We start from the raw sequence: 27,316 nt of genomic DNA on the forward strand, positions 1-27,316 counted from the left end.
TTTTATTTACAAGATACATTACTGTTGGGCTGTCTGGTTGGCCAAATTATTCAGATGGTCACAATTCAGTGTCATTGTTACATGATTCGTCCATCAAAAAGCACTGACAAATTTCATCTGTGACAGTTAAATGCCCCTCTCAGAACATTTTTGTCATAATTCTCACATCAAAAATGTTTGTGTTAAAACAAAAATAATGGCACATACATAGTTAAACTTGTTAAACTCTCACATATTGATATCAACCTCAGAAATCTTTGCTCTAGCAATCATACATGCTGATATATCAATATATCTGTGATAACCTCATCCTAACAGTCAGGCTTCAATAAAATTGCCTCAACCTCAAAACATTTTTGAAGAAGATCATTCATTTTGTCAAAATCAGAACATGAAAGTGAAGTCATTAAATGAATGTTACTGACTTTAAAAAACAAAATTAAGCACCATGCATTGTCAGATTGTCAAGTCAGATGTCATTTCCTGATTTTGGGTGACATTAAAAGACCCACTCACATTAATAACCCATAAAAACATTCACAAAACTATGCATACAATTCATACATCACTCATTGAATACATCTTTTTACTTTTACTTACCTTTACTTTAGATATTGTTTTATAACATTAAATTATTCATTGTAATTTATGCCTAAAGAATAACATCAATAAGATCAAACAATGCGTTTTGCTTTGCTTCGATGTGTACTAAAGTTCAAAATGGCTGCTACTAATTTTATAATAATTACAAACGATTATATTTGTGACCACTAATGTGTCCAAAACACTCTCCTAAGGTGGTGCTTCCTAATGGAAAGTATGCATATGGATAAAATGATTCAGCATGGTGTCATTAAATGTTATCTTACTGTTTGCTTAGTAAATACTGTGTCTGGGTGGGACAGGGAGTGGGAGCTGTTTAGATCCCACTGTGTGTGTGTGTGTGTGTGTGTGTGTGTGTGTGTGTGTGTGTGTGTGTGTGTGTGTGTGTGTGTGTGTGTGTGTGTGTGTGTGTGTGTGTGTGTGTTATCTCCATGCCTGTTGTTGTAGGGTCAGTGTCAGGTTGTACAGGACCCATATCTTCATGTACATGGGACAAAGAGTGAGATCGGTGTCCGTCTCTCTCTCTGTGTGTGTGCGCGCGTGTGTGTGTGTGTGTGTGTGTGTGTGTGTTTGTGTGTGTGTGTGTGTTGGGTAATTATCTCCATGCCTATTGTTGTTAAGTCAGCATCAGGATGTACAGTACCTACACGCCTTCATTTACATGCTCACACATGCATACTGTGAAACTGTGACCAAACATAATATTGGGAAAGAAAAAACACAAACACACACACCCACACATACACACACACACTCAGTCAAACATCCACATTAAATGAGCTGTGATAATTTGACATGACTTGACAGTGTAGTTGATACTTTAAAGGTTACAGACAGTAATAAAACTGCTGTCTAGTGTTACAACCAGTCTACAGGTGTGTGTGCAATTGCAGTTGTATGTGTGTGTTGGTGAATCATCTTGGATCAAACATGGTGTACGTCTGACTGACTTCATGTCCTCTTACTCACCTCCCAGGGCACCTTCATCAGTGTGTATTGTGTGCTGAAGTAGACTCACACCTCCCTAACAATTCATATTTAGTCAGCGAGTGGGCGACTTTTCTCCGGTGAGGGAGTTAACAGCTGTCAGTCACACAGACCTGTAGAAACCTCAGCTGTGTTGAGACACGGGTAATCATAGGTGAAGGAAGAGGACGCTGGGAGCAAGTTGCCGTGGTTACTGTCAAGCAGGGACAAGTTAGGGTTTGAGCGCTGAAGCTGGATGATTAGTGCTGACTGTGATGTGGTGATTCAGAAGAAAGTCAGGTCCAGAGAGAGAGAGTGGAGAAACCTAAAACTGAACTAAAGAGATAAACGACAGTGATGAGACACAGACTCATGACAGTGTGACACTGTGAAGTCAGAGATGCCTCAGGCTACTGAAATGTATTACCTGACACACTCAGACAGAGAACGGATGTGCTGCTGGCTGGGTTTCAATAAAGCACATTCAGCATACACTCCAGATGTTTAATTTCTTAATTGAGTCAGCAATTTTTTAACACAGTACAAACTTATATTATTATACTATACTAATACTCCTCTGCTGCTAGTCCTATAACTTGCAACTATTAAAACTAAACCTAAAACTATTTGCATGACAAAATACCCCTTAATTTGGATGGACTGACCCTTTAATACCACTTTAACAAAGGTGAATATTAAGGAAAGTGATTCTCAAGGCTTGAATGCTTCTTGTTTTTTCCTCAGGACTCTCATTTCTGGATTTAATCTTCCATGAGAACCATAAAATGCAGTTAGTTTGGGGGTGTGATGTCTTTGAGTAAATCTAAGCAAGCTTGACAGAATATCTCTTGGCTCACAGACAACGCAGCAACTTTTGACAGAAACATGCGCTCCTATTTAAAGAAACATTCAAAGTTGAATAAGCGCCAAATGCTTAAATGGTTGCTTTTATATCACAATTTTTAACCAAAGTGCTTTACAAGGTTTCTGCTGCTCATTCATACACACACACACACACACACACACACACACACACACACACACACACACACACACAAACACACACTGATGCCATACAGAGCGCAGGCACCATTGTGGGCAATATGTGGAAACTTGAAGCCTCCAGCACACAGACACTGAGAATGGACTTGGAAAGTGAACATTTTCAAATCAGATGTTAAACTTCTGAAATGAAAGATATTTATATACTCATAGATTTGAATTTATACCAAGGCAATTTAACTTTTTTAATGGAAAACTCATATCAGACACTAATGATTATTATTAAAAGTCGAGTAATTATATGTTTTCAAACAGGTCTGAAGTAATGTAATGTGTAATGTGAGTGATGAGTGACTGCAATGTAGTAATTATCTATTATTTTGTCAGGGAACACTTGAGATGTTAAAGACAATTACACACAAATATCACTGACATTTAAAAAGAGATAGAAACAATAGCAAAACTTGTTTTATATGATCTAGGTTTATTGTCAAGTCCAGGGATAGACATTATCACATTGTACAATGTAAGGAACAATTGATTACAGTAATAAATACATTATACACCAGTAGAGAACTGACTTACAGGCACTAATTACACGTAAGCAGGCACTAGCTGTTTTTTTACAGTATCTTACAACAGTATCCGAGGAGCACTTGTTGAGTTTTCGGGTTATTTTGCTCCTCATTCATCCAATCTCTGAGGAAGTTTTGTGGCAGATAATCAAGCACAGTTTAAGTAGCTCAGTTTATATTTGAAGCTTTTTGTTCTCAAACATTGTGAAATATCCCTGATGTAAAGTATCAGGGATTTCCTGCCTGTTAAAAGGCAAATTCAGGTGTTATTCTGACCATCAAAGGGTGGAAACGTAACGCAGACAGCGTGTTTTGTATTCTGTTATTGGGAATTGATATGAGCTTCAGCAGTGCTGTTCTCTAATTTGTGGCTTTAAAAGGATACCACAAACCTTGTGATTTTTAAAAAGCATCACTAAAAATATATATATATATATGAAAATACTGGTTAGAGCTGGTGTCATGCTTTAACCAGCATTTTGCGCACTGAGCTCTACCTTTACGACTGCACATGGTGTGGAGCCTCTGCATCTCTGTATTTATTATTGTTACTGCTGCAGCACAGTGTTGCTAGGTTGCACCAGTTGTCTGTATCACAAGTGTATGAGAGTGAGATAAATACAAGGCAACAACTATTTAGGAGGACTTTTTTCACTATTTGATGCATTTTGTACCTGCTGTTTTTGTTATGAATGTTTACTGTCAAAAAAATTGGCACTATCTTTGCTCTACTCTACTATTATCTTGACAGCAAATTGTGATTACACATGTTGCATAAAGATTTTTATCATGCTATGATGATGATGTCATTTTTGGCAATGGTTAAAAGAATTCTAAGCATCTATACGGCTGAAAATACAGACTCACATATACTAATCACGCAACAGAAGCCATGCATGAATAAAGTGCTCTGTTGCTGTATCTCAGTCAGAAATCAGTCGACATGTTGGTGGCTGCACTGATGAATTAGGGTACAAACCAGTTGGCCAACCATCACAGGGAACAGAGACAGGAAGCTGAGCCAGACCCGGAGGAGCTCGCCATAAAAAACATCTAACTGCTATCAAGGATGAGTTACACCGCAGGATTTCCACTGAGCACACGTAAACATGTAAAACTCTACGAATGATGCATAATAACTCCAGCTTTAATCAAAAATGGACCGGTCATGTAACAATATGGCTCTGCAAAATTTAAGACTGGCACCCCCCTCTGGTAGTTACTTGAACTCCAGAGTCCTCATCCTCTTTACTGCTGGACAAAGAAAACTTATCTAACTCACTAAAACTAACGGAGACTCTGATATGTACACTAACATACAGTCAGTACAGTTGCAACAACACACACACTCACTCAGTACACAAACTTGTGTACATTTACTAGCTGACACACACACAAAAAATACAGTCATAACAATGTAAATTTAAACGTCACCTCTAACCCATATTTTCTTTTTTACAATATTTACAACGCAGAGTTACATATGCAGCATTAAACAGCAGAGTAGGCTTGACACCGTGTGTGTGTGTGTGTGTGTGTGTGTGTGTGTGTGTGTGTGTGTGTGTGCGTGTGTGTTCCTCAGACCTCCACAGCCGGATCTGAACCCAGTCCCTGAGCCTGCAGAGCGTCCTCTCTCTTCATCTTGGGTTTCTCTGTCCTTGTGTGCCACACCAGCACCTACAAATCACACACACACAAAGAATGGATATAAAATCAAATACAAAATAAAGCCTGAAATCACACATTTCGTGTCCCAATTAACTTCTGAAAAACTTCCAGCAGTTTCTATAATAAATGTAACTAGTCTACCAGGACCACATTATTAATATATATACACACAGTATTTCACACATTTTGTCTGTGATGATTTACAAGTTTGAGGATTTTGTCCCTTTTCATCTAAACTGGATCATCATCATCTGCTAGAAACATTTATAGTTTACTGTCTCACACACACAAACACACACACACACACACACACACACACACACACACACACAAACACACAAACACACAAACACACAAACACACAAACACACAAACACACACACACACACACACACACACACACACACACACACACAAACACACGTACTTTAGAGCAGTTGTCCGCTTTGGGCTCCAGTTCGTCCATGGTAACCAATCCCTGAAGGAAGCTGCTTTCCAGGAAACCCATTGGTGCATCTCCATCAAAACAAGCCTCTGGATTGGCCAGGACCAGTTTGAGAGACACAGCAAATCCAGCCATGTCCATTGGAAAGGGGCGACTGGGACGCCAGCCAGTATGAAAACGTATCACCTGAGACAATAATCAAAAACATAAATACAGTATTAGTAATAATTCAGTTTGAGTGTTTCCAATGACATATTAATTAGGAGGCATTATTAGGCCTTTGTGAGAAGAGAAGCACAGATACATATCAATTTTCCACAGATGTCACCTTTGAAATGCAATGCTGACCGGCAAGACTTATGATATATACTTTAAGAAAGCTTATAGTTTAGCAAAACTCCTGAAAACTTCATTAGTATCAACATCAATCCATATGAGTGGGAAAATACGAGTGTGTCTAAGGTGTACATTGTGGTGTACATTGGCCATGTACACCACATTTCCTAATTGGCTATTTACAAGCACAGACAGCACCTACCTTTCCTCCTTCCACCACAGGCCTCTCATACTTCATCCCTCCAACCAGCCCCACTGGCCACACCGACACTCTCTGGGTACTCCTCATCTGACACGAGACAAGAGCAACATTTGTTTTCCTCCTCCAGTCACGGCACATTTTATACACGTCCTCAGCTGTACACTTTGCACACATCAGTGACAACCTAAACTAGTTCCTTCTAAAAAATAAAAACACTCCATCCACACACAAACTCCCACCTCTTCAAATATCTGCAGGCTGTACGTGTTATCATCGTCAGCGAAGTAAACCACTCCCTGCTGGTTGTATCCCCCCTGCTGAGCCCTTCTGTCTTCTCTGAGCCACCGGAGACCCTCGTTCCTCTGCTCCACTCCACGAGGCTTCAGCCAGCTGGGGTCACCCTGGGGTGGAGAAAAATCATTCAGACTGATAATTGCTAAAATTGCCCATAATTAAATGAGGAGAATGTTTAAACTGCTATGCATCCACCTCCTGCAGTTTGCGGTCCTTGGCGGTGGGCATGTGTAGGTGTGTGTAGGTCAGGCCGCTCTTGACCAGGAGGTCTGACACCAGAGGCGTCTTGTGTGGAGAGTCCTCCACCACGATCCAGTGAAGCTGAGGAACATGGAGGAAGGTCTGAGATAGACGAGTCAGCTCAGCCTTCTGCACCAGCCTGGACGGACAGAAATCAGAGCAACCGCGTGTTTAGGTGTGAAAAAGAACTGGAGGATAGTGAGAAGAATATGTAGCAAGGAAATCTGCCTGTTGGTTACCTCGCGTATGTCGGGGTGATGACAAAGATGGTGGGCTGGGTGGGCTTGACTGGCTGTTTTTGGGGCTGTTTAGTTGCCTCCGACTTCCTCATCTCCTCCTGAAGGCGGTGCAGCTCCCCCCGCAGCCGAGATATGGTACGGTCTTTAGGCAGGTCGTGCTCTGTGCAGTCGCAGCGCTGACCTGCATAACATTAAGTAGAAAACGGATATTTTTTAACCCGCTGTCTCAGAGTTGTTTTCATCCTCCGCTATTTTTCATTATTTTATGTCAAATTAGGCATGGAGATGCTTGCAACTTGAAATTTTCCCACATTTCTTCACTTCTCGGCATTCACACTGACACAGAATTGATGCATTCACGGGCACAGTTTCACACTACCAGTGGGGGTCAGGTCTTGTCCACTTACCAAGCTGCATCAGTGCATAGATGAGGCCCAACAGGGAGACCATGAAGTAGAGCACAAACACAGTCTTCAGCTTCAGCTTCATCCTGGTTGCCATGGTACCCTGACCAGCTGAAAACGGGAGGAATAAAAGTTACTAGTTACAAAGCATTTTTGACTGTTTTTTATTTTATTTTAATTGTTTATTTGCGTCTCGGACAACCTAACCTAAACACTTAAAGCTGTTCAAATGTGTTCAACAATTTAGCTGAAATAAGTTTCCCATTCAGGAAAAATATGCTAATTTGTGTGAGGCTTAAGGCATACATGTCGAGGTTAAGGACGGGTTTGTGTGCGCTTTCTCTGAGAAGGTCGGCTAATATGAATATACATGGAACATGGATGGTATATCAGTGTGAGCTAAGCTATGTTTTCACAGTAAATCACTTTCATATTCAAACACTCACCAAAGGCGGGAAATGGTGGACGACAGCAGCGCTACAGACGGTGACGAGCTCAAACCTTCATGTCATTTTGGACTGATGTGAGCAGAAGACACCTCAGTGCATCAAAACATCCATTCATTCAGCTTAGCTTTGACATTTCTTTTTTTTCCTTTTTTTGCAGCAATGCACCAACAACTTCCGGTTTGAGCGTCACACACTAAGGAGTCTCCCCAAAACATGCAGGTACACAACTAAGTTCCACATGGATGCAACACAACCGCCATTCAAAAAAATGTTTGATTATATTATATTAATGTATTTTACATGAAGAAAATAGATGGGTAACATTTCTTTTTTTTTTTTTTTTAAGTTTAATAGTTTTCACAGTGACTAAATTATTGATGTATAGGTTCAGGAAGAATACCTTGTATTAGTAAGATGTGGATGATTATTTTGGATGTTGCTGATCAGTGATTAGTGTTATTATTTTCTGCATTATAACTTTATGTTTTGGGGTTTGTTTTTTGTTTGTTTGGGGTTTTTTATGTTGGTGTTGTGAATTTGAAGTGACATGGATGCTTTGTAAAGGTGTTTTATAATCCCATGAGAGTTGGGTCTTTTTTTAAAGTATAAATCAAAATTAATACAATCTCTTTCTAGCTCATAACTTACATACTGTGACTTTTTACTTAGTAATTCAAACTATTGACTTACTACCATAATTATGACTTAAAGCTAATTCATTTTTGATTTAATAGTTTTGAACTTGACATGCAATCTCATTATTTTGATTTATTATGATTCCTGTTTATCTATTTTTGTCTTTTCCAGGCAGAAAACATCTTCCATCTTCTCATATTTCTAGTCTTGCTTTTAGTGTTTTACATATACATTTTTTTCTTTCATCTTCTATGTAAAGTGTACCTTGAAAAATGTTGTGCATAAAAAACATGATTATAATCATATAAATAATAAAAAAAACAAAGTGCATCTCTTGAAAAGTCAAACAACTTTCCTTTATTTGTAACATACAAATAAAACACTGACAAGGCAGAATGACTTAGTTTTCCCTTTCATTGTCGTTTATGGACAGGACTCTAACACTCACTCTCAAACATGGAGTTTTCTTTAAATTTCACATCATGTTTAAAAAAGTGTTTTTAACCTGTAAAAGGCCTAGAAATGAAAATGAAGATGGATCCACAACAGCTTATATATATATACAGAGAGAAAAGACCAAGAGAAGGATCTGTGATTGGTGCGGGTATGTTACCATTTTCTAAAATAGAAGAACTCACTGACTTAAAATAAATTGGTTAAGTTCAGGCTCATTTTCCAACTTAGGATATTTTTCACAAAAAGCATTTTCACCTCAATGAGCCTCCTTTAAAGACAGCCCACCTGTCTGGATTGAATGTGACCACTGAGTGCTGATCTAGGGTCAGTTCACACTTTGTGTCAAGTTTCACTTTCATGAAAAATTTACAGGTGCAGGAGCTCAGGGGCCTTTCAGCAGTTTCTTTTACTGCAATTTATCACAAAAATTACAAGTCCCCCCTGAAAAGTAGCATCCTGTTTGTTAAAAATTGAACTTTTTTCTTTTTTTTAGGCTTATCAAATCAGTTTCTTTAGTTAAAATGGGCATGACACACAAGCAAAAACTGACTCTAGATCAAACAGTGGAGCAATCCGATCCAGCCAACCCAGAACTGACAACATGGCTGTTAAGTAAAACAGATGAGGTTTGATTACGTTTGATTAACCTGAGAGAGAGAGACTGTCAGTCAGTTGATATACTACCACTATGTACAACATCCTCTTTTTTTTATTGTACTCTATGCAGTAAAAAATGAATTACTGTACTCATCAGAAGGTAGTCTAGAACTAAAAACGAGCAATATGTTATTTAATTGTTCTTGTTGTTCATGATCATTGTTCAACCAAGCATGAAACACAATGCAGTATGTCTTCTTCTGGTGCATTTTCCTTCTTTCTTTTTTTTTTTTTGTATTTACTCCAACAATCAGAAACTTTCACCCCAGGAGCATCAAAGTGTTTTTTTTTTGTTGCTAATACATCTTTGTTTCCGTGTAGGAAATCGCATAATAAACAAAGTGTCCGTCAGCTTCACATTTCAATCGCCCCTGTTTCACATACTTTAACCAGATGTCTTATTATCTGTTTGAAATCTCAAATTAAGCTTTCATATGACCTGTTTTTAAGAAGAAAAAAAAACATCCACAGTAGTGTAAAGAGATCTTTTCACCCTTCCAGCCCACATGAAATCTGAACAAACTGACTAAAGTCCTGGATTTAAGGGTTTTATGGTGGTTTCTAAAAATCTTACTCACTCTACTAGCACTCTAAAGATACCCTGAAGGTTTTGTAAACAGATATGGATTCAACAAGACCCAAGTGGTTACAGCAGCCTAGATTTACTAGCAATGTGGTCTCTAAAATCCTCAGCGGGACCTAAAAGCATCTTGTCAAACTTTTTTTTTTTTTTTTTTTACCATTACTCAAATCTGACAGTTCTGACTTTGTTCCAAGATGCTTTTAAGAGTAACAAACCAGAGCAATGACTTCAAACGTCACACAAATCCTCCTTAACCGTAACGCTGATGTTCAATGGTGTGAAGTATTTCAAAGTCACGGCGTCAGACTGGCGTGAGGATTTTAGACACGCGTTCAAAACAGTGCAGCTAAGGTTCAGAAGCGACATCGCTGTTGTGTGATCTTCATTTAGACTACAAGGTTAATTTAACACTTTTAAATCTCGCCATGCAAACTAATGACAGTGGGCTGGGAAAACAGGTGATTACTGAGGAAGGGGCGGGGGGGAAGGAGCAACATCCATTTAAAAAAAAAAAAAAAAAAAACTCCAGTATTCTGCAATAACTTCCACCATTAATCCATCCGTGTTCCTTCCTCCATTCGTCTTCAAGATTAATGACCGCCACTGTACAAAATGAAGCGGTGACTTCTACCTGTCCTCATCCCTGTTAAATCAATATGATTTGCTCATGCTAACAAAATATAGAGGAGGGATGGAGGGTGGTTTTAGTAGTTTTTTTTGGAAAAATACAGCTGAAGCTAGCGTCAACATCGACTTATCATCAGTACCTCTCGGAAACGAAGACAACGAAGCGGGGAGTGATGCAAAATTTACAAAGGTGACCGAAGTTGAGAGTAACGTAAACGGGTCTGGTGTCATCATTCAGTGTCTTTAGGACATGGAGGGAGGAGTGAGGCACGAAGAGGAGGAGAAAGGAAAGGATGTTTTGTCTTTCTTTTTTTTCTTTTTTACAGAACTGAAGCAGGCAAATCTCCCATGTCTGTCTGTAAGCATGGAAACGAGGAAAACATGAAGACAAAGAGTGAAAAGTGAGCATAAACTGTTCTGAGTTGTACCTCTGGTAAGGAAACACGGGTAGAGGCTGAAGCGAGTTGACAGTACTGGAATTATTTTCCAGGGTTGGATGCGGATTTTACAGCACATATGATAAGACAAGTATGATTTTGTTTTATTGTTATTTACTAATTTCACTGGGGAGAAAAAGAGAACTCGTAATCAAGAAAAAGGCGATATTGTCTCGTAAGTAAAAGAAATATAATAAAAGCAGGGCGGAGGTCTACACCTAGGCATCACCTGAATATAACAGAATATAATAGAAGATTGGTAGTGCTTATACTGTAATCATGTAACAGTAGTATCACGAGCCAACGTGGTTCAAAACAGTGCAGTTGCTGCTAGCTGCAGTGCTTTCGTTACAAAAACAACCTACAAGCCATATGTGCATATAACTTGTATTATAACAGATAATGTTAGGGTGCAGCAGGGGTACTCAAACTGTTTTTTAAGGGACATAAAACTGAGTCTGTCAGCCTAATCGTGGACCCTGGTTCAGTGAAACAAGCTTGTAGTCTCAGAGTGAGATCAGGAGCTGTATTACAGAAACTGAGTATAAATCTGATCTGCTTAGTAACCGTGATGATTTGAGTTCAGGATTGAATTATCGATTTAGAAGAATTTACGACCTCAGATCAACTGTGTCTCAGACTCAAGAGACCCTGACTGGAGACACTAAGTTTCTATAAAACAGCCCCAGGCCAGTAACCCATGTTAAGCACTGCAGTATAGCACATGAGGAGATGAGAGCGGGGTGGGATGAGGTTCACTGCAGTGGTAGAAAATGTCAGCAATGCTTAGCTTGTTCTTTACTGGGAACCACTAATAGTAATTCATTGGGATGAGAGGATGGGAAAAGATAGCTTGGACATCGAACCAAGAAGTAGGAAAAAAAAAATCAGGAGCTATGTGTGAAAGCTCACACTGCATACTGCTTTTGTAGCAGGGACACACAAAAGACACAGAAATCTCAATCCATAATGCAACATCAATATCTGTAACCAGGTATGGCGCATTTCCACCATTGGTTCATTTTTTTAACGGCCACGGAGACGGCCATTCAAACTCAAAACGCCTGCCAAGTAGCAGGCAGCTCAAGCTTTCACACACAGCCATGAAAGTTGCTGGCTTTTAACCAATCGGCGGAGGTTGCTGCAGTCGATCAGTGGCAGCAGCCCCCGCAGTGCCCGCCCCCGTGGGTGTGTCCCACCGAGGCCTCGCCGTGTTTGGTCCGCCGGCTCAGGATCTCGTAAGAGCAGTCGTCGCCACAGCAACCGGACATGCTCGGCGAGGTCTCGTCGATCTCGAACCTAGAAAGATGGAGAGGCAGAGAGAGAGAGAGAGAGAGAGAGAGAGAGAGACAGACAGGAAAAGGTTGGTTAAAAAGGACTAAGCAGGTCGGACGAGTCATGTGACAAGGTTTTTGAAGATCACAGGAAAGTCTAAAACAATTTACATAATTTTGTGTTGCGTTAATTTGTCTTTTCTACTTTCAAATCCTGTTCATCATCTTGCAACCCTTCATACTGAACATGTGACCCTTTGTGGGGGTCCTGACCCTCAGCTTTGGAACCACTGTCTAGAAGAAAAGAAAATGTGTTTTGGACAACATGCAAATCTGTACATTAAATCACAGTCTGCCTTATGTTTGTCCGTTTTTTGCATCTGCAAAATATCAATATATTGGCCGATAATACATATATATATATATAGAATATATACATAGTGGCCCATAGTGATAGGCCAATATCAGCTGATAATATTGGCTGACCAATATATCGGTCAGGCTCCATTTGTAATCTCTAAAAGCATGGAGATTAAAATGTTTCACCTTAGATTACACTCAGAGTTCATGTTTACTAAGATTAAAGCCCTTAAAAAAGGAATACTGCAAAGTTAAACTGTTGTTATCTCCAAAAGAGCCGGTATACTCACTGTAAAGCTTCTCTGAAGAACTGATAAGCCCCGTGGTTGTGTTTAAAAACTGTCAGCATCACTTTCTTCATCTGTGTACTGGATAGAAAGAGCAGGAAAGACATTTTAAAAAACGTTTTAAGTCAGGCAATATACTATATTTTCTTTTTTGCCAGCAAATTCATCGGAATTATCAAATGTGTATTGATCTACAGTTAAAAATAGTCCCAAACAAATTCACAATTTACTCCTGTTTGTTTTATTAAAACTATAAAATCTAATTGTTTTAGGAAATTACAGAGCCTTCTAAAAAAAATTAAACCCTTTGTGACCCATTTATAAAGACTTATGTACTCAGTAGGAAACAATGGGTTTGGGGCTGAGTGCCACAGATAGATTAACACTTTTCATCTTTTCATTAATTTTTACCTGTTAGCGATGAGCTGTAGTATCTGGATGAGGAACTTGCCGAGTCCTTTCCTCCTCACTCTGCTCTCTAACTGCACCTCATAGCTGGAGAGTCAAGACAACAACACTTGTCATGTAGCAGTAAAAAGTGAAAACACTTCTTTTGCTATGAAATACTGATGAAAATAAAAGCAACAGCTGAAAATACACAAACTCAGGGATCGGCATCTTACCAATATAGTACCTCCTCCCCGCACTCGACGTCAAATCGGAAGTGAGAGAAGGCCACAGGGGCAGAGTCGGAGTCGCGGGCCAGCAGGTACCACGCCCTCTCGTCGTTCATCTCGTCCCTCTTTTCCCTCTCCTTCCACCCCCACTCGCTCTGCTCGTACCTACAAGTACAGAAAAATGGGTCAACTCACACATAACCCCCTCATTTCACCCTCACGCTTCTCCCGGTCATTAGGAAGTGTTTTCTAAATGGAACAAATTAAAGTTTCGACCGACTGCGCCCTTTCGACAAACTCACGCTCACGTCCTGGCAAATTGAAAAAAGATAAATTGACATAATTTCTCGCCTTCTATCTCCTAACTTCTACCTCTTCTCTCTTCTCCGCAGGCTCTAATTCATTCTCTTTTAAAGCTGCTGAGAAAAACACACTGATGCACATCTTTTAGTCGCTGTTTGATGTCACTTTGCAAAGAATTTCTGGCTCGTCTGCACTTCTTCCCTCCGTTTCCGAGCCGTAATCTCCCACTCGCAATCCGAGTGAATCTGTTCATTCATATCTGTAAAAGACGGGTCACTGTGTGTTTCCTCGAGCCGAGCGGATGTCTTACAGTGTCTGCATGTTGGCTCTGGTGAGTTCGAAGGCCCACTCCACAGACAGCGGGTTGAGGGTGGTCACTCTCTTGCACTCTATCTGCAGGTTCAGCCTAGAGGGGAGGGGGACAAGTTCACAGGATCAATTATACAGTATGAGTGTATGCATGCTGAATTAAGAGTGAAAGAAAGTCACAGGGAGGAACAGACAGAAGCCAAAATACCACCAGAACAACTTTTTTTTTTAACTGTCCCCTCTGGTTAAGAAATAGAACAAGTGTGTGGTTCATGAAATACTGAATAAGTCCTTTATAAAAGACTTGAAAAAACAATACGTACCCATTTCTGTCGTACTTTTTGAAGGCTGGGAAGGCAGCCAGTGGGTCATCAAGCTGTGAGCAAAAGGGGCAAAATTAGCTTTTGAGTGTTTTCAAAAAAAACACACAAAATGATCAGTTGTGCCCCCCTCCCCCTTTCCAGAGTCTCAGCTTTTATTGTGCACATGCTGTTTTTCTAAAGATACTGACGCTGTGGCTTCAAATGCAGCTCCACTTTGATTTTCAAGTCTTCGAGAGAGCTTTAATGTAGAGCTGAAACGATTAATTGATTGATTCCATCCATCCGTGCAATGGTTTCTAAGACATTTTTACTCAAAAAAGGAAATGTTAACCTCATAGTGGTGCTACGAAAAAGTCATGGGATCTCCAAAGTCATTAGGATTCATCATCTGGGAACCACGAACATCTGTACAAAATCTCATCCTGCAGCTGTTCAGATATTTCAGTCTGAGCCAGCCGACGTTGCCCTCCCTACAGTCACAGTGTGGCTAAAAATGCCAAACATTTATTTATTCTAGCTTCTTAAACGTGAGGACTTTCTGCTTTTCTTTGTCTCATATGATAATAAACGAAATATCTTTGAGTTTTTTAACTGTTGATTGGATGAAACAATATTTGAAGACATCACCATAGGAGGAAAATAATGAGAAGATTCAACAGTAATGAAATCTTCTCTATTTCTGTTCCTTTAAACTGAATCAGTCAAGAACCCCAAATACACACAATAAAATAGACTACATTTCTAATCTATACCTCCCTAAATAGCCCAAACGGGGCCCATACAGGCAGGAAAATTACAGGGCTATTAGTGGTATAGCCCCATTAGTCAGGCATAATAACACTGGGACACTGGGCCCCTGGGTACAGACGTGTAAACTGTGCAGTTTTATTTCAGTTTAGATTTACTCATCATCAGACATTTAAAATTAATACATTATATTATACTATTAGGATCAAGATGAAAAAAAATGTGATTGGGCATCCCTACTTTTAAATGAGCCGTACAATGCTTATAAGTTATTCTAAACAGAAGCTCTTACTTATGGTCCCTCTGGTCCTGTAATGTAATACATCCACGCCCCTCCTATATTAGGACCGAGGGAAACCTACCAGAATCAGGTTAAAATCTTTGTAAAAAAGAAAAAAAAAAGCAATGAATAGACTATTTGTTTATTTGAAACAATAGTCCAAGTCAGGATTCATTACTGTTGGCAAGAACGAAAACAAGTAATAAAATGTGACTTTGAGAGGGTTTCTTGCATTCCTTCTCAGGTGGCGCGTCAACAGTATAGCGGGACGGGGGAGAGAGAGGGCAGTGGGGGGAGGAGGGGGGAGGAGGGGGGCGAGCAGCACAGGGCGCCCCATTTTGGGACAAAGTGACACAGAAAAAGTAATAAGCTCAGCCAGGCCTGCTGAGAGCTTGTTGAGGAAGCCGCTGCAGCTCTGCTCGTAACTGTGACTGTGCGAGCTTTGTTCTCCTCCGGGCTCCCGTAAAAAAAAAAAAAAAAAGGTTTACTGCCCCTGCTCTCCCACCTCAGCCATGTTGTGGCCGTGTAGCCCACCTCCGAGCTGCTGGAGCCGCCTGCTGTGTGTTCTACTTCACGTCTAAAAGGTTTTAATAATGCTGATTAATTATGCATAGAGAAACATATGGTGCTGGATTTGACTTTTCCTGCCGTGTGCATATCAATTACGGCTGTAATTAGGGCAAACGGGGCATTCCTGGCTTTCAGTGTCATTAAATGGAAAAATATGTATGACTGTAACTGATTTTTTTTTAAAAAGAGAAAAAACACAGCTCACAATAGAGATTTTACGTGCCAAAGTCAAGCAATCTGAATCCAGTGGAAAGCCTACAACAGCATGAAAAGGGGCCAAGTGGTGGATGCTTTCATGTGAAGCACTTCACAGCGCCATGAGGACATTTATTTTTAACAACAAAGCGACGCCATTATCCACTGTAAGAACTATGCAGCCACATATTTGTAATTTGTTTGGCAGCGAGCACGCAGCCAAGAACTCTACCTCTGCTTTTTTTTTTGTGTGTGTGTGTGTGTGATCATGTCGACCCCTCCACCTGGCCTATTCCTCACTGGTTAACCCCTGCGGTCAAGTCACCTTATTGGCAGCGTCCACCTTGGCGCAGACGGCGTCCATAGCCGCCCTCTCCTCCTGACGCCGGGCTTTCTTCTCCTTCGCTCGGTTGGACTTCCTCTGCGCGCCGGAAATGAGGGAGGATGGGGTGAAATGGAGGAAATGGGTGGAAGTGGTGGTGGGGTAAAGGAACAGGTAAAAAGTGTGGAGGAGAGGAGGAGACAGGAGGACAGAGGGACAGAGTAGGGGGGGGGGCAAAGAGGGAGAAGAAAAGGAGACAGATGTGTCAGAATTACATAATTTATTCAACCACTCAGGGCAACACTCACCCACTGACAGACAATTAATTATAACTGTGCAGTAAAACACACGTGAGTGCAGTCGTGCATATGGAAGAATGGAGGTCTGGACTTCATAATCCTCATTAGTCAATAATCCACTTATTTAATTCATTTGTGCTTTTATTTTGTCATGTAATCATCCTCGTCTTTATTTCATATGATGCATTACATCATTACATTACTGATCCCTTTCATCTGTGCGTCCACCGTGGAGCTGTGAGAATAATTTAGTGCTGGCTGCCTCCGATTAAAATATGATGCCATCCTTCATTGTGTCTTTAACTGGAACAATATGAGAAACATCAAGCCTGCAATCTCCAGTGATTAAATGTTGAGGAATTTCAAAACTTTGGTGAAATCACACAGCGTGAGGAACTTGTCAAATATCTGGCGGGACACGGCAAAAATGAAAAAAATGTAAAAGTCGCAGCCAATGTCGGCTACACAGCTTTTTGTTTTTTTACAGCGCGGGTTTGAAGTGTGATTAAAGAACAAGGTAGCCCAGCCTGTGATTCATCATCCGCTCCTACGGAGACTCAAACAGTGAATGAAGCAAAACAATTCAATGCAATTCAGTCAGCCAGTCTGCCTCTTGTTAATACAATTGATGTAATGAATAGCCTGTGTTAGAGCCATAACTTCACTCTAAATCGGAAGGAAAATACTTCAGGAATGCACAAATTACAGTATTAATTACTCACAACTGGATAAAGCAGAAACCGAAGCTGCCTTATATTTAATTATTTATTCGCCTATGCATTTGTAGACGTCCCCTAAACTTAAATGTCCTATAGTACTGTTCATTTCTGTGTGTGGGCTACAAATCAACATAACAAAGACTTTATAAGACAAACTTCAAAAACATCAAAGTGAGACAAAAAGATGAATCATGCAAATCAAAGCACTGATTTACACCAGCGATAGTTACACATATATAAAGAATCTTATGACTAAGCTCATCCTGTCAGTTAGAAAGAGCATCTGCATTCATATCAGTGGGTTTCACATCCCCGTTAGAGCAGCGGAGTGTTTAGATCACTCATGTTGCATATTACCATCAGTGTGGGATTATAGTGTTGGAAAAAATCCTGATACTGATACTCTAATTTAGCCCGCTTTTGGCTCGATGTCCACCGTTAAGTATCAGCTCTGGTGCAGCAATAATTCACACAAATGACTGCATCTATGCTTTGAAACAGCCAAGACCACACACACACACACACACACACACACACACACACACACACACACACACACACACACACACACACACACACACACACAAAGTTCAAAAGCTGTTGTAAATGCTCCAGAATAGAGCGTGCAATAGTTGTTAAAAAGATGTTTTTGATTATCAACATCTGTAACTCGCAGAGAAAATTAGCGCTTATTCACTCACGGCATAAGTGGTTTGACACTTTTATTTTTAAGGGATTGTTTGCTGGTGGAATGAGCCAACCTTGTGCCATTAAGTGCTGGAGGTTTGCCACCTCACCTGAAATATAAAAAAACCCCAACCTTCTCTGACGTTATAAAATATTAATACACTTCAGGGAAGAGCTGTAGTAACTTTCGGGGGGGGGGGGGGGGGGGGGAGGGGGAGCACTTTGACAGAGCAAAAGCTACACATGTAGTGGGTGAGGCTGTTCTTCAGGCCATTATCTACTCACTAAATTGATCATGTGACAAGATGCATCAGGTTCTGGTGGTTTACCACCTCTACAAAAAACTATTTCCTTCTATAAAAACCACAAAGCTCTCTGGTTGCAGCCCTTCTAATGTGAGAATGTGCTGCGTTTGTTTTATCATCAGTGTAAATGTAATATTCTTGGTTTAAAACTATTTGAGGAAGTCACTTTGGCTTCTGTGTTACATTAAAATGAATCAATGAATCACAATAAAACAATGCATCTTAAGTGGTAATGAAAGTTTTCATTAGTTGCAGTCTTAGTGCAACAGTATCACACTTGAATGCAGACAAAAGGGCACAACCCTCACAGCATGTTAATCAAGGTTGCAGAGGCGTGTTTACAGTGCAGAAATGGTGCATTGAAGCCTCATGGACTAAACAATGGTAGTGGACAAACAAACATGCATTAGCTCAGTTCCTTCATTGGATCCAGACCTGGACAGGAGAGTGTAACAATAAGGGGAAGGAATGCACTTTAATTGCCAAGTTTGAGCTGAGAGAGCATGAACTCTGTACCAAGCACAGGGAGGCTGCAGACTGAGCTGGTGCTGTGGAAACACGTGGATCGGTTTATCTGGAGTGAAAGTGGAGGATAAAGTCAAGTCTGCCTACAAGGGGGGCTATGTTTAGATAAAGTTGTGGAAAGTAACTCAGATCAGGCCTGGCTAAAGCCGACAAGCACATTACATCCAGTGTATTATATCCCTGTGGGCTTCAGCAGCACACTCTGGCTTGCTTTGGTCAAAGAAAATGATGTACACAAGAAAGTGATTAGCATTCACAGCTAAGCAGAGCGGCCGTCATTTAAAAGAAAGGCATATTTAAGTGGCTAACACGGCTAGCACGGTGATAATATCTCCCCACACACACAGGGGGAAGTTAACAGTGCACAGCGGCGAGGACAATGCGGTGATAATGCTGAAAAAGCCCAAATATCTGCGGCTAACGCAGCCAACCAACACCTACGGCTACATCCATCCATCCATCCTCTCCTTTCTTTCTTTCTTTCTCACCATCACGCATTCACCTTTCATTGTATCACCACATGAAGCAAAACACGTCCAACTCACCCCCATTTCTGCGGCCGTGTGTTATCGATCAGCCTCACAGTTGCTGAGTTATTAGTACGATGGTGACTGCAGACAGCGAGAGAAGGCAGCCAGATTAATATGACAATGATAGATAGAGAGTGAGCTAACGAGGCTAGCTGGCTAACTACAGCACCGACCCGCGGCTGTGAGACACACAGAGGAGCCGCAGCTAGACGCACATCTGATTAAAACGTATGTGGAAAAATGATTTCGCCGCTTTATTCCGCTTTTTCAGTCGGAGTGGCGCCAAGACCGCGAGGCTAAATTTCTTTCAGGTCCCGTCTTCGCTCTTTTCTTTTTCCTCTTCTCTCCGTCGCGTTCAACCATGAGGCCTTCACGTGCTCTGCCAAAGCTCAGACTTCTCAGACTCCACTCAGCCACAGATGGAAATGAAAAGTAAACACAAAGCGACTGCCCTTGGAGTTTCTTGTATTTTATTCAAGGGTTTTGTTACATTTTAATGTACTTGTAAGTAAATAGCCTAGGTAAAGTCCAAAGAAGTACTATATTTATCTACCTTTACTCACTCTATGTATGTAAAGTGTCATCTATCCATATGTAATGACTTAATATGTATATCAGTACTCCCTACATTCTTCCCTTTAAACCTACCTCTTATTTTGTTATAATTCTTATATTATATATATTTTCCCTCTCATTTATTTTATTTGGCTTTGTTTTGTCGTCTAATCTACTGTATTTTACCATTACTACCATTATTATATCTTATAGCTTAATCCTATTTTATTTTATACATTTCCAGCATTTATCTCTCGCTTGCATTGGTCTCAAATGTTTTGTTTTTAAGTTTTACAGTACTTGTTCTGTCTTATTATCAGCTTGTCAGTCATCTGTGAATCACTTTGAGCTGCACTAACCTGTGTGAAAGCTGCCTTAATTATATATATCCTTGTGTATATTTCCTAAGATTGTTGTGTTGTTATTCTGTGTAAGTACATTGAGAGCCACTAAACTAGAGTCAAATTCATTGTATGTATAAACATACTTGGCCAATAAAGATTATTCTAATATTTATCACCTTCAACAAAGTTGTTTCCCAAATGTTGCTCAGATAACATATTGAGTGAAAAGTGATATACTTCATGAACAAAACAGCCAAAAACGTGTCTGTTGATTGAGCAAACAGCTCTGCTCATGTATTAAAGTTCAGGTGAGTTTAGTTCAGTTGCACTTTACAAATACAGAAACACACAAATTGAATCACATGTGAGGATGCAAAATATGCGATAATAACATGAATTGCCAAAATAAAAACAAATGACAAAATAAATATAGAAATGCAGCACCACTCAGCTGACAATAACCCTGTTTTTTAACAAAGAAGAAAACACTTTCATCAATAAAGTGGTACATTTCTTTAAAACTGATAACAGAAAACAGAAACCAGCAACCTTGTACATTTTACATGTAAGTGTCTCAAAGCAAATACCAAATCATACTGTGTCATATTTCCTGTTGGGAAGCATTGTACTGTATTGTACAGTGTACTGAATTCTCTGAATACTTTTCATTCTCTTTATTACCACCAGTCCCTGAAACAGAGTCATGTTCCCTACATGACTTAACATGCCACACAAATCAACCCTATATCCTTTTATTTGGACATATATTATTGATATAGTGTAACACCTCTTATCTGTAGAAAAGGTTCCTTGGCAGCGGTGGGATTTGAACCCACGCCTCCGAAGAGACTGGAGCCTTAATCCAGCGCCTTAGACCGCTCGGCCACGCTACCTTATGCGGTACCTAATATCTTGTTAACTATTGGCTGAACATATTTCCGACAGTACGTGAAGGCAACACTACTTTAGCGCGAATGTGGTTTCCTTGTTTGGAAAGTGACGACAGACCCTCAGAGGGCTGGACCGGGTCAAGAAACACATCATACTTCACCTTTGACCTCTACACACATTTCCATGCCAGATTGTATTATGAAGCCATCATAACAACATATATGACATTTACCATATCATTATAACCATCAGCAGTGCAGGGAGGTGGGAATGACATTTTATATGTGATACAATTAAAATTATTAGATTACAAAAAACTCAATCTTGGAAAACAGAAACCTAAATTATACTCCACCAGCAGTCTGATTTTAATCACATTTCACCATAATGTAATTTCTTTTAATATAATTTATTTCCAATGTTCTATTCTTTGTAAATCATATGTACAGGTCACCTATTAAGAATATGAAACAACTAATATGTAAACATGTAAACCAGTGGTGGACGAAGTCATCAGACCTTTTACTTAAGTAAGTACCCAAACAACAATGTAAAAGTGTTACAGTAAAAGTACATAAGTATTATGAGCTTGATATACTTAAAGTATTACAGTAAAAGTAGTGGTTTGTCCCTATGACTGAGATATTATTATATATCACATCATTAGATAATTAATACTGAAGCATCAGTGTTTGCTAGTTTAGTCCAGTGGTTCCCAACCTAGGGGTGGGGCCCCTCCAAAGGGTCACCAAATAAATCTGAGGGTTGGTGAGATCATTAATGGGAGAGGAACGAAGAAGTTCTTACACACAAATCTGTTTTCAGTTCTTTGACTTTTTCTCTTATCTTTTTAACGTTTATTGGAATGAAACCATGTAAGAAGGTTAGAGGGAAAAAAATCTCTCTTTAAATGGAGCTGTTAACAACTCACAGCAGACATTTTGAATGTCATAGCCGGATAATCGCGGGTGTTACTAATAGCATTAACAATGGGTTTGTTGACTTTAAGTGTCACAGTAAGCCACGACAGCATGACAGTGTCAGTCAGCACAACCAGCAGCTCAATACAACCTGAAACCAGGTAGCAGGTAAATGGAATTCCACCATTATTTACACCTGTGGTTTTTACAACTGTGGTATGTCAAAATGTCTAACAATGAAAGTGAGGCCTGCACACCCAGTTTAATTTAAAGTGACAACATAGCTGTGTATGGGTAATATCACCATGGGCTCTGTCAAGTGTCCTGGTAGTCGTTCCATTATTCATTGTCGATGGAGCAGCTCCAGGGTTCGTCTCTGTCTCTGGATTACATCATTGGTGCTATACTCTGTCATTTAGCGAAGAGAGATAACAATATAAAGCTCAAATAATGATAAAGGTGAGCTGCATATTACAAAAATGATATCTTAATTCTATTTTAGGCTGGATTTTCCAGATTTTGAGACAACTATATTGAGTAAAGGTGACACATTTTGTTATTTGAATGGTATTGTAAGTATTTTCAATAGATTATATTGTGGGCTGTAGCTAAAGACACTAAGTATGTGTATGATATAATTCAAAGTGGAATTTTGAAAGGAAGATACACTCACTTTTTAAGACTATGTGTCCTGTTAAGTATAGAAATGCATGAATGAATAAAACAATTTGACAACGAACATCATTTATCTTTGACAGACCATTTCATAGTGAAACTGAGGGACATGTTTTGAATGAATAAAGAATTTTACATCCCAAATAAATGAATTCTGCAGAAAAATTATCCAAATTAGTAGAAACGTACATAATTATTAGGTATCTTAAAGTATATGAGTTTTTAAGGGTTGTTTTGACTACTGCCTTTGTCATATTTAACTTTACAAATATATCCTCAGCAATTTTGAAGGCGGGGTATGGGGATTTCCAGTCATACTTACATGAAGCGTTCCTGGGAATCCACTTCTGCAGATTTCAAGTCTCTGTTCAGTTCCCATCCTAAGATTTTTTTTAAACCCGACACAATATGTGAAACAGTTTACTCTGAATTCTCAGATGTGGATTCCATGGTCAAAGAGGGACCCATCTCTGGCTCATTTGTGCTTAAATTACTTTTAAAGAACTCTAAAGGGTGAAATCAGCTGCTGGCATATTCACAATTATTTGAGAAGCAGTTTGTAACTGTCACCACTAGGTGGCGGTGTAGGGTATAGAATCCCTCAATTGATGTTGCAACCCTTTATTTCTTTCAAACCTAGAATTAAGCTTCAGACATGATAAAAGATGAGTATGGCAATAGAAAATATAGCCTTTGTTTTAACTTTTACTGCCTTACTTTTACTGCCTATATGAGCATTCCTTTACTCCTGATGCCTGTTCTTGCAGGAAGAAAAGCACAGTAATTGGCTGGTGGAGTGTAAAACAAGGACACACTGCAGCATCTTCATTTACCCTGCAGCATAAAACATACAGCTGCATATTCTTTCATAAGGTGCATCACACAAAAATGGAGAGGCATATTATATCAAAGGCCCACTATTATATAGGCCTCTGTAGAAATAGGAGCACAGAGTTGTTCCCAAGGAGACACAAGCAAAAGTATGACAAGGTCACTATAGCCAAATTCACTATGGAGTACAGAAACACTGACTTAACTCTTCACATGAAAATTAAAGTAGCATTGTGATATTTCTTTGTTGCTAGAGTGTACATCTTCTACTCTAGGGATGCAATTACACATTTCTCAAAATGTGATCTAATACTGCACAAAACACCCATCATAAAGTGTCAGAGCTCAAGCTGACATATTCAAATGGCTTGTTTTGTTTGACCATGAGCTAACAATCCAAAGATATTCAAATAACTCTCTATATTATAAAGAAAAAGCAACAAAACTTCACATTTAGGAAGCTGGAAGCATTTTTGCTTTAAACATTGAAACTATTAATCGATAATCGAAATGGTTGCAGAATAACTTCTTAATCATTTAATCAACTAAATGTCCGAGCTTAGATTTTAGTGTCAATAAGAATGATTGATACTTCATTGCTTCTTGATGCTTATCTCATTTCAACAGAATGACTTCTAACCCTGATTTTGAAGTGACATGTTTCAGGCGTCTGCTACAGAAAATCAGGCATTACTGTTATTTGGAATCTCAGAGACAGCAGCTGCAAAGCATGGTTAAATACATTAGATTATTATATTCTCTATTCTCTATAGCTGTGACTGGCACTCACAATACTTTTGTTTACACAGCATGATCCATGGCAAATCCCATATAAGTTTTACATAACAGTTTGTTCATAAGAGATATAACCAGGTCAACCTCTCAGGGGTTTAATTGACCCTAAATATGAGTAACTCATTGAAAAGTCTGTGAAATACTTTTTGACTAAATACACAGCATAGTTCATGGATTGCTAATTTAATGTATAAAACATATTTATATATATATGTGTGTGTGTATATATAACATTTTTGGTGTAATAACAATTGTTTTGTAGTAATTTATGTATTTTTTCACCTGCTTTAAATGTTTAATGTTTAAATGTTAGTAGCAAATTGAAAGGTTACCACTTCAGTCCGTTTCTTTATAATTTGGGTTTTATTGTAATAAGGTAAAATAATAATATAACAAAGAAGAAAAGAAAAAGGGAAAATGGTTGATTGTGTAATTCTTCTCATCTTTTATTATTTTTACATAAAGTAGAAGGGGTCTGTGTGACCCCAAACAATGAGAAAGTAAAGCTAATGTCAGCAAAACAAAAGAGGGGAATATAACACAATACATCACTGACCACAACTGTGATTTCTTGGCTTGGTGGGATATGAGATGGCCACCTACACAAGCCACTTTTTCATAATGCAAATAAAGGCCTTGTGTCGGGGGCCTCTCCCTCTCTCTCTTTCTCTCTCTCTCTCTCTCTCTCTCTCTCTCTCTCTCTCTCTCTCTCTCTCTCTCTCTCTCTCTCTCTCTCTCTCTCTCTCTCTCTCTCTCTCTCTCTCTCTCTCTCTCTCTTTCTCACACACACACAGCAGCCCTCCCCAGCACGCAGATGGCCCCGTCTTGAAACCCCGCCTACAGTCTTTTGTCTTGGGGGAATCAGTCTCTTGGCTGTCAGTAGAAGAACTATTTATTTCGTGTGTCAGTAGGGGGCGCGGCGATGCTCTGAGAGTTGATACAGAGGCCTGCTGGTCCTTGAGACACAGCTCCTTCTTCACATGCACTGCTAAAGAAGGAACATATACAGTATATATATAAACAAAACCACCCCAGACCCTTCTCTACAGACAGAAACTCTCTTTGTCTCGTGTGTGTGTGTGTGTGTGTGTGTGTGTGTGTGTGTGTGTGTGTGTGTGTGTGTGTGTGTGTGTGTGTGTGTGTATGTAGGGTACTTTTAGGTAGCAATTTCTGACTAAAAACTAGATGATTTGGCCTTTTGTAGTGGTTAGGGTTGGGGTTAGTCTTCAGGAAATGACTGTAAGTCTATGTCATGTGCCTAAAAGTGACCTATAACGTGCGTGTGCTGGCAGGAGTGGATAATGAAATTCAGGATACCCCCCCCTCCCCTCCCACATCCACCCACACATATATACTGATACACACATACATGCACAAATCCCTCTGTACAGCTCAGCAATGTGTGCGTGTGTGTGCGTGTGTGTGTGTGTGTGTGTGTGTGTGTGTGTGTGTGTGTGTGTGTGTGTGTGTGTGTGTGTGTGTGGTGTTCTTTCTGAAGAACAAAGAAGAAAGATAGATAGATAGAGTGAGTGAGTAGCTATATGGAGGAGAAGGGAGATGACAGGAAAACAGTTAAGAGCAAAGGAGAGGGGGGGTGAAGAGGGAAGATCATAAAGAAAAGAGAGATGAAGATGAGGAGGGGAGAGGAGAGGAGAAGGCAATGGGCTGAGCGAGGAAGCAGGGGGGAGGAGGGAAGGAAAGGGGAGGAGGGCGAGAGAGAGAGAGAGGGAATCAACAGATGCAGTGTGGAAAGGAGTGGGGGAGAACGGTGGATGAGGAAGAGGCCTCTCTCAGCACAGCGAGTCCTGCAGCAAAGAATCAGGCTACAACACACGGAGCCGCAGCCACCATCGAAGATTCTCATGAGATGAAATGCATGTATACATATGGCCTGGAAATGTCTGTTATCTGTGTCTTGTAGAGGTATTTCGGTACGTGTGCAGTAACTGGAAGTGATTTATGGCTGACTGTGTTTGAACTGTGACTCCTGTCCACAACATGGACCTGACAGCTTTTATATGTAACGGTGAAGCAGTGTGAGCCAAGTTTGTCTCAAAACCTGTAAAAACCTGAAAGATATGTATTGTTCTGAATTTCAGTAGTGAGTTTTAGCCTCATTTGACAATCTTAAAGCTGTCTCATAGACATTTTCACTATGATAAGTGTACGATTATTGCTTGATTTACAAGATAGATATTAAGGATGTTGTTTGTGACTAATATTCATGATCTCCAAAGGATGAGAGTGTGCATGGATTATGCTTTTTGACAACTATTTGACCTTCATCTATAGTCTATAGTTAGGCCAAAATGTTCATTTGTACACAAGTCCAATAAAACTATGTCTGGTAAATGTATTGAATTCAATCATGCTTTCAAGAGGAGGATCCAGTGTTGTCCAGAGTAGCTACATCAGTAATACAAAATAAATCTCTGTATTAATATTCAATCAATCATACAATTTCACTTGAAATAAATAAACTTCTATTACATATTACACGTATGTTTGAGATAGTTTAAAGGATAGACAGAAATGTTTTTGTTGTTAAACTTGGAAATAGCCAATGAATTCAAGTTTACTTTCACTTTAGCCAATCAAAAGTTTCAGCCCACCGCCTGACCATCTACTGACTGGTCATGCTGGTAAAGGTGAAAGGTAGAAGTGCCAGTCTTAGCTGAATCCTCAGTGATAGCAAAGTGTTGTTATTGGAATTTGTGGATAAAAAGAAGAGTATGCCGTCTGCTCCAGTCTGTGCACTGAGGCATGATGCCATTTTCTAAGCTTATGTGCCAATGCATCACACCGGTCAGGTTTTTTGAGTTGGCGCCCTCTTA

General features: G+C 39.7%; 2 protein-coding genes and 1 non-coding gene across 4 annotated transcripts; all 3 read right to left on the reverse strand.

The window, feature by feature from the left end:
• Positions 1 to 3,043: 3,043 nt before the first annotated feature.
• Positions 3,044 to 7,547, reverse strand: b3gat3 (beta-1,3-glucuronyltransferase 3 (glucuronosyltransferase I)). Its single transcript, XM_062444680.1, has 8 exons — positions 7,421 to 7,547; positions 6,978 to 7,085; positions 6,571 to 6,751; positions 6,287 to 6,470; positions 6,037 to 6,198; positions 5,798 to 5,884; positions 5,242 to 5,445; positions 3,044 to 4,823 (listed from the first exon to the last, which is right to left on the reverse strand). Exons 2-8 carry the CDS (start codon positions 7,069 to 7,071, stop codon positions 4,725 to 4,727), a joined length of 1,011 nt encoding a protein of 336 aa, XP_062300664.1. The 5' UTR covers positions 7,072 to 7,085; positions 7,421 to 7,547; the 3' UTR covers positions 3,044 to 4,724.
• Positions 7,548 to 8,454: 907 nt separating this feature from the next.
• On the reverse strand, positions 8,455 to 19,819 carry naa40 (N-alpha-acetyltransferase 40, NatD catalytic subunit). Of its 2 annotated transcripts, XM_062444728.1 has the most exons (9): positions 19,645 to 19,819; positions 19,487 to 19,552; positions 16,410 to 16,505; positions 14,293 to 14,345; positions 13,971 to 14,066; positions 13,364 to 13,522; positions 13,152 to 13,235; positions 12,744 to 12,821; positions 8,455 to 12,118 (listed from the first exon to the last, which is right to left on the reverse strand). In XM_062444728.1, exons 2-9 carry the CDS (start codon positions 19,490 to 19,492, stop codon positions 11,971 to 11,973), a joined length of 720 nt encoding a protein of 239 aa, XP_062300712.1. In that variant the 5' UTR covers positions 19,493 to 19,552; positions 19,645 to 19,819; the 3' UTR covers positions 8,455 to 11,970. The 2 variants fall into 2 exon arrangements, with proteins under 2 accessions (XP_062300712.1, XP_062300711.1); XM_062444727.1 differs by having other exon boundaries at positions 19,487 to 19,819.
• Positions 19,820 to 21,181: 1,362 nt separating this feature from the next.
• trnal-aag (transfer RNA leucine (anticodon AAG)) lies at positions 21,182 to 21,263 on the reverse strand. The gene has a single exon. It is a non-coding gene; the product is annotated as a tRNA-Leu (tRNA).
• Between the last annotated feature and the right edge of the window lie 6,053 nt (positions 21,264 to 27,316).

Source organism: Scomber scombrus, chromosome 23, assembly GCF_963691925.1.
Source record: "Scomber scombrus chromosome 23, fScoSco1.1, whole genome shotgun sequence".
NCBI lineage: Eukaryota > Metazoa > Chordata > Actinopteri > Scombriformes > Scombridae > Scomber > Scomber scombrus.